At 51.7% G+C, this 7,945-nt stretch overlaps 2 protein-coding genes across 2 annotated transcripts; one reads left to right on the top strand and one right to left on the bottom strand.

The window, feature by feature from the left end:
- Positions 1-2,495: 2,495 nt before the first annotated feature.
- AYL99_12132 (hypothetical protein) lies at positions 2,496-3,097 on the bottom strand (the record flags this gene model as incomplete). Its single annotated transcript, XM_018843605.1, has 2 exons — positions 2,496-2,780; positions 2,831-3,097. The coding sequence occupies 2 exons, from the start codon at positions 3,095-3,097 to the stop codon at positions 2,496-2,498; spliced, it is 552 nt and encodes a 183-aa protein (XP_018687066.1).
- A 1,319-nt stretch (positions 3,098-4,416) lies between these two features.
- On the top strand, positions 4,417-5,365 carry AYL99_12131 (hypothetical protein; the record flags this gene model as incomplete). The annotated part of the gene is made up of 5 exons (XM_018843604.1): positions 4,417-4,477; positions 4,524-4,610; positions 4,658-4,869; positions 4,917-5,195; positions 5,246-5,365. The coding sequence occupies 5 exons, from the start codon at positions 4,417-4,419 to the stop codon at positions 5,363-5,365; spliced, it is 759 nt and encodes a 252-aa protein (XP_018687065.1).
- Positions 5,366-7,945: the final 2,580 nt, after the last annotated feature.

Raw genomic sequence — 7,945 nt, 5'->3', positions numbered from 1 at the left:
ATATAAAGCTATCCTTAAGATATCGACTTCTCGCACTGTTAAGGGCCTCTCTAGTAGTGCGAGAATAGAGGTCTTATTTATCTCTTTCTGTATATACCTTATGGGGGCCGCCTTGGCACTTGAGGGCCGTTGGCCCCATGGGGTGTTGTCGGCCGGGAAGCCCGGGTGACACTTTGGGACTACTTAGTTATATTCTCAGTTTTCTGTATGACTAGAAAAGATCTATCTAGTAGTTACACGCTAGCGCACTAGCGTGTCCTACGGCAGGCAGTGGCGCAGTGTCACTCAGTCGGCTAACCTTCCCAATAGGGTTAGGGCAACATCTACTTCTTCCATAATTTCATTGATCTTATTCACCGTGGCAGCTCTTTTTTCGACGGTCCAGAGTCTGTCAGTGACATTTTGGTATCCATCCTATGCCTTTTTGACAGAAGCGTTATGGATTTTGGTGATTTGTCCCACCAGAGACTCATCGCCGAACGACAGACCAAGGTTTTGTGCGTCATTAACGCTCAATTCATGTAATGTAGAGAGTCGATCACATAGGACGAGAAGTGCAGGGTGACCGGAAGACTAGACCCTCAGCAAGGCCATACGTCGTAGTCAGTCGAGCGTAGGTCTCTGTGGTTTCCAGTAAGACATGTCTGTTAGGCGATAATACCTATACACTTTGTGGGCGGCAATGGTGACCTTCCTGGTGCCCAGTGGTTAATCCCTAGTCTCTAGGATGATATTGAAGACCACCACCAGCATCACCTGTAGGACCACCCTCGGCTCTACCCCTAGGGTAACGTCTAGGACTGCGTGCAGGAGGACCTCTAGAACAACCCTCAGACCTATTGCACCCTTAGAACGACTCTCCCCACTTCGCTGGTGCCTCCAGAAGCCCCAGTTCGCTCACGCCTCACATTATGTTTTTATTGGTTCACACTTGAAAGCCTTTCGAGATCCCGAATAGTCCAATCGAATACATTATCATGCTCCTATACATCCACCGCATAAATGATCCATTCTACATCACCCTTGTCCAGCCTTTCCGTTGTTTATTTATTCTCTCTCAGAGATTGCCTGTGTCTTGACTTATATCATTATTACCGGAGAGTCTTCCGCCAAATAGCGAGAAAAAACGGGCTCTCTCTCGCACTCACAGGCCATGTGTGTTTCTCGACTGCCTGCACGTCCTCTTCGCTGCGGCCGCCCCGCGACAACAGCGCCATGCTCAAGCCATCGAGGCCTTGGCCAATATTTGCTGATCAACCTCAAGAGTGACATGGTCGTGGATGAGTAGAAAGGCTTAACATCCTCGATCTTGTAAATCGTGGGCTCGCTGGCCGCAATGACGTGCTCGCCGTGGTCCTCAGGCTTGATATCAAAGACCTCTCCCACCAGCAAAAGGTTGAGTCGGCACGGTTGATTGCCGAGCACAGCGTCTTATTCTTCCGAAATCAAGGGTTTGGCGATGGACTTTATGAGACAGTGACGGAAAGGGGAGCTTGCGTCCACACGAGTCGACTGGAAGAAAAAGTCAAAGAGAAGACCAGTCACGGTGATTCAGCTCTTTAAAGCATTCGAATACTGGCGATAGGTCTATCGCCCTATAGTAGAGCTAGATTTTCTTACGCCCGCATCTTTTTGCAAACGCTCTCTTCCATGTCAAGTTGTTTTGTGCTTTTGGCCAAACTTTCCAAAACACCCTGCTTATCTCTTTGAAGACATCTCGGTCATAGACAGCCAGGACCTCACGTTTCCGGCCCGACTAGTTTGCCTACTGGAAGAAGGCTCTTGAAGGACACTGAGTCGCTGCCTACCATCAAAGTGACCAGCCTAGTGGTCGTCGGCGCTCAGATTGGTGATCCGAAGATAGATAGCGCATGTGCCGCTTTCGACGCTGAAAGCGATGAAGATTTTGATCTCCGTCTCAGTCTATCGGAATGGTCTGTCCTGCTCGATTCGAACAGCCGGGAGAGTTGAGCTTGCAAAACGGAAACTTTCTACTGCGAAAAGCTCCGAAAGTTCAGGATTAGCAGCAACAACTGAAGCCAAAAGCAAATGCGTCAGAACCCAGCTATGGAACGGGAGGCGATCGAGGAACAACCGGTTTTGACTACGAAAAAGGCAGTTGTTTGGGTGCACGACTGATTGCAAATCAGACCACGAACTTGCATCGCCTCCGACCAGACGGCACTGCGGACGCCAGTGGGAACAGAACTCTTCCAAGCTCCCGAGGTATTGGGCTACGTGGAAGAGGCCGAGAGACGACCAAACGGCAAGGAATGTCAGTCGGAAAACAATCAAAGGAGTGGGTTGAGCTTGCCCGCAATCCGCCAAACTCTTCGAACGATGATATCTTTTTGGCGCGATATGTCGTGATAATTCCGTGAATGAGACTCCTCGACGTCCGTTGTCATTCCCTTATCATGTGAGCAGACTCGATTTCTCCTCGGTCTCTCCTGGATCATCGAAGTTCGCATTTCGGAGACTGATTGTGGATGAATTCACCTATATCCGCGGCCAGACATTGCCGGCTCTTCCACACTGTTTGTAACGCTGGGTCGGCGCCACAGAGCCTCAACATCCATGGTGCGCAGGACTCGACTTTCTCGTATGACCGCTAAGCTGCTGAGAAATCGAGAGTGATATATTTCTTTCCTTCGTCGCGGGGCTCTCGCGGAAGTCTCTACCAATTTGCGAGGCTGGACGGAATCCGGTCTTTGACGTTGATTCCCGTTTGCGCGGTAGACCAGGAGAATGAAGGATAGGATGATCCATCCGGCAAGATCCTATGAGAAATGTTGAGTGGAAATTCGGGGGTTTGTCACATGTGCCGAACAGGTGAGTTGAGACTCGGAAGAATCAGAAAGAATAAAAGAAGGTAGCGGATCGGCCTGCCTCCGAAGACTTGAAACGCGATCGTGAGGTCCGCGTACCCGCTGAACGACTTGGTCAGAGAGGTGGCGACACCGGAGGGATTCTTCCAGACTGCAACAATAGAGGAATATTCGGATGTCGTTCCGGTTTTGCCTTTCAATTTGAGAGCAGCTTCCTTGGCAAGGGCAGAGACTCGAGCTCCGATTCCTGAGCGTGATTCATGTGCCATCTTGCACTCCGTGCAGGGAACGAGACAGGTCTATTTCAGCTGGTTGAAGAGCTTGGGTGCAGCGCACTGTGTCGCACGGTGTTGAAGGTGGAAAACTGTTTTCGTTATCTTCCAGGTCTGGATGCCTTACCACGTTGAGCCGACAACGGTTTTTGCCTGCAAACATTCAATCAGCATCAGTCTCATCATCTTCGGAAGTGCCCCTGAAAGCGCCAGGACCGCCATCTGCATTCAATGTCTACAGATTAACAAGGTGCTCTTTTCTCTCTCTCTCTTCTTCAGCACGCGACCGATTTTGCGATGTCACGGAACCGCTTTCTTTGCCTGGCGAGAGCTACGCAGATGACGACCGGCAATATTATGTGGGGTCTCGAGTAGTTGATTCATGACCATCTGTATTTCTGAGCTTCAACGCATAACTCTTTGCGGAGGACAAACCAGCGCAGATGTCGTGAAGCTGGTCGGAACGGTCCGATTGTTGGCCAACGGCTTTGTCTTCAACCCCGACACTGCGACCACCTTGAAAGCCAATGCGCATCCTTAAAAAGCTTACCGACTGCTATCGATAGCAATTCAGGGCCTTTCTTCATGGGCTCGGGTGCTCGTTGGCCGGAAGGGCGCGGATGGCTGGTGGCAGGTCAGGGCAAATTGCAGCGGGGTAGCCGCCTGAATTTCGCACGGCGCATTGGAATACAAGGCCGCTTGCTGCGCTTCTTGCGTCGTCAGAGTTATCGCCTGCCTCGGAACCACTGTCGTCAGATAAAGCACGAGACGGCGGACGCCTTTACCGAGAGCTTATGTCACATAGCATTCTTCCTCTTCCGAGCACCGAGGTGTCTTTGAGATGAGAAAAGGGCGTGACATTTCCATCTTACCCCTCAATCCCAGGCCCAGAATAAGATTCAGCCCGAATAAACCCGGGATCGAGATCAAGCGGATTCCTTTTTCTGCCTGCATTGTATCCCATTTGCCCTTTTCAGCTTCCGTCAAGCCGTGTGAAAGCCCTGTGTCCGTAGAAGTAGCTGTAATTGTAGCCGCATACGTTCTGCGTGCGTCGTGCCTGCATTTTGTTGGCACTGGTTCTGGTGGACCTTCCTTGCGACTGTGCGGGGATATATATTGCAGAAGAAGTTTCTCACTTTTTCTTCTCCCTTTCCTTCTCTACAGACCACCACCACAACAACACAACACTGCGAGTGCTTCTCCTTTCCGCTGCTCATGCGGATATCCTTTGCTGACTCGATGACCAGGATCCTGTTCGCGTACCAAGCCAGCTTCGCTTGCAGCAGTAAGTTATGCAAATCTCACGTGATACGCAAATGAAAACGCTCATTCTGACGCACGCTTCGCAGACTTCACATCCACTCCGCTCCTCAACCAGTAAGCAGTGCAAGATCCACTGCTGTTCGACTGCTGACCGCTGCAGTGTCGTCCCGTGTTGCAGGTGGTGGGCCTATTGCCGTCAGTGGGGGTGGTAAAGAACCAAGGGACAACCGCCAGCCTTCCCGCCGCTGTACGTCAGGCGACCCGTATGTGAGTCTTAGCTGACTGACAACATAGTCCCACAAGATGCCCCCGGGCCCTCTCCCTCCCGCCGTGCCAAAACCGTAGCCAAGAAGGCTGAGGCCTGCTGTCGTTGTCTGCGCCGCTTGTGCAACACCGGCGCCGGCAAGGCCCTGGAGTGCAAGTTCGTAACTCCCAAGGGCCTGCGATCCAAGAATTGTGCATACTGCTCGGGCGCCAAACGGGGTGGCGACCTCGGCTGCGTTCCCGTGAGTCGCGTCCTTACCGCATGCGATGCCCTAGTTAACGGTCACAGGTCCCTCCCTCCCTCGTGTCGCGCGCCAACCGCTTGTGGAATGCCAACCTCGCTCGCGTCCGTGGGGAGGTTAATGCTCCCACGGTGAGCGCCATCCAGGCCGCCGCCCTCGCCCTGTCGAACGACATGCGCCTCGCGGGGGCTGACGTCGCGCGAAAGACCTCCGGCGGCATCACCCGTACCCGCGCGCGTTCCGGCCGCTTCTCGGTCGCCTCCGACCAGATACTGGTGAGCATCTTGGACGCCATCCGGGCAGGGGTGGACTCCTTCCGGGAGGTGGTGAGTACCGTCTACTTCCTGCGCCCTTATCGCATGCTAACTGGTTTCAGAACAAGTTGGGGCCTCGCCGTTGGCCGGACGAGGACTCCGGCTCCGAGCAGGAGGAAGAGGAGGAAGAGGAAGAGGACGACGAAGAGAACGACGCTGAGGACGAGGACGAGGGGGAGTGAGGTGCTTCCCGACGGGTGGTCGTTAGGGAGCCAGGGAGGCATTGCCCTTGAGTCGCGCGCGCACGCGCAGCGCTCCGGCTTGGGTGTTTTTGGTGGCGTCCGTCCTCGCGCCGCAGCAAATTCGCCTGCGACCCTCGTGGTCGTTGAGCGTCAGAGCATAAGTCGGCCAGATAAAAGTTTGAAATGTTTTTCTTTGCCTTGCCTTGTGCGAGGAGATATGGATCCGCGCTCGGATCGCTGGGGTCTGGGACCACCGGCAATGACAGTCTGATTCGCTGCTCTCGTCTTTGTTCTCGCTCGAACTCCTCAAGTTTCTCGTGTGCGTTGCGGAGATGTTCCTTCGGTTCCCATCCAGCGGACGTGGTATTCCAGTTGACCTTGTCGTTTCCGCATCCCTGAAGTCCGCTCCACCTCCCATTCCTTTTCGTGATCGATATCCATCGGCTCCGGGGTGGTCTCTCCCGGCCGCCTGCGATGTGCATGCAATAAGGACACGTGGAAGATGTGGTGGGGTTGGCCATACTTCCTGGCCAAGTCCAGTTTGTAGGCATTTTCCCCGAGACGCTCTCCGATGGTGAAGGTGCCAATAGTCTGGTCTGCGAGCTTCTCACTCGCGCATTAGGTGCGGATATTCTTGGACGAGAGCATAACTCGGCTCCCAATATTTAAGAATATCTCCTTTCGTTTTTTATCGCAGTGCTCGCAATTCACGTAGCAATGTAGGTACACTTCCAGTGTCTGGTTCATACGCTCCGTCTGACCGTCGGTCTGCGGATGGGAAGCGGCTGTGAACAGCCTTAAAATACGCTGTAGGGCGGCGTTTTCACCGCGTGACTCCCTAAGGCGACCTGCTAAGCGTGGCGAAAAGACTGAAGGTGAAAAAAGACGGGCACGGGCACTACGCACTGCGTACTGGCACTACACACTACCCACTGATACTACGCACGAGACACTAGTAGTAGTGGTGGTAGTGGTAGTGGTAGTGGTAGTGGTAATGGTAGTGCTAGTGGCAGTGGTAGTGATAGTGATAGAGACGCTTTGAAAATCGCTGTCCATATTCTCACCTTATTGGTCAAAGGCCAACTAGCACGTAACGTTAGAAAAAACAGCCAATCGGATCTCAATATTCTTCCGCACCAATCAAATCCGCGGCTTCTTTAACGAAGTTGCCCTATAATACTGTTTTCGCTTCGCTCAACAGGATAAAGACAGATAACGTGACTTTGGCGGATTTTGTGAGATTATCCGGCTCCGGATTCCTGCGTCCGCGCAGTGATAATCCATCCCGCAGCCCACCAACTTGACTTCCAACAACTTCACCTCAACACCGTTAATCTACTCGTTAAACGCCCTCCCTTATAAATTATTGAACTGGGGAACTGTGCGACTAACGGATTGTAGGATCCTGAAATCGCGCCTGGTCAGCCGGAACCCTTCTCGATTACCACGATCAATGTCTCTCTCCTCCCTCTCTCTTGGCCCTTAAAATCCTACTGGCGTTGGACAAGAAAAGGTGGAATCGTGGCACCACAGACCCAAGTCAGACTCGAAGTCAACATCTATGCGGCATGACTCAGTGGGTAGTTATTCGTCGCGGCAGGTCGAGAGTAGGTCTCTCTCACTGGTAGGAAAACACACCCGCGTGGCTACAATGCCAATACACTTTGTGGGCGGCGAGGGTGGTACTCCTAGTGTCCAGCAGGCAATCCCCATAACCGCCCTTAGGACTGTATGTATGATCACCCCCACGGCCATCTTAAGGACGTAGGATCACCTCCAGACCCGCCTCTAGGGCTATCTTAAGGATACACGATCACCTTCAATATCACCCGGGCTCCCCGACCGACAACGCCCCATAGGGCGAGTAGCCCCTATTAGGCGAATAGTACCTATAGGGCGATTAGGGTAAATAGCTCTTATAGGGCGAATAGCTCTTATAGGCGAATAGCCCTTATAAGACTAATAGTCTCTAAGTCCTAAGGCGACCCCTACGATATATATATAGAAAGAGATAAATAGGATCTCTATTCTTATACTACTAGAGAAGCTCTTAATAGTACGAGAAGTTAATATCTTAAGAATAGCTTTACATAAATTAAGATATATATTTAACTCTCTAACTCTTTATCTAATAATCCTATTCTAAGACTCTCTAATAATTCTTCTTATACTATTTTAAGGATCCTAATAATAGAGATTATTAGGGATAAGGTCCGAGAAAAGGCGCTAAGTGTCACGGCCGTGAGCACAGACAGACCAGATCTGACCAGATCTAGCCAGATCTGACCTGACTCGACGACATGTCCCATACCGATTAACACCGCGCTAAGTACGGACGAACCGTAACGGGCCGACGTTATCCCGGACGAGGTACGGGATAAGCGTATATCTCTAATTGGTTATATAGGAAGAGCGGCTTAGTATATTAGGGCCTTAGTAAGGGTAGTCGTTATATAAAAGTATAGCGCCGCACTCTTTCCTTCCTTCCTTTCTTTCTTCTTTCCCTTAGTTTAGTCTCTCGTTATATAGGAATACATATCCTTAGAGTCTTCTCTATCTTATATATACCCTACCGTTATA

This window comes from Fonsecaea erecta (assembly GCF_001651985.1).
Source record: "Fonsecaea erecta strain CBS 125763 chromosome Unknown Scaff50, whole genome shotgun sequence".
NCBI lineage: Eukaryota > Fungi > Ascomycota > Eurotiomycetes > Chaetothyriales > Herpotrichiellaceae > Fonsecaea > Fonsecaea erecta.
This window is presented reverse-complemented; position numbering and strand designations above follow the sequence as displayed.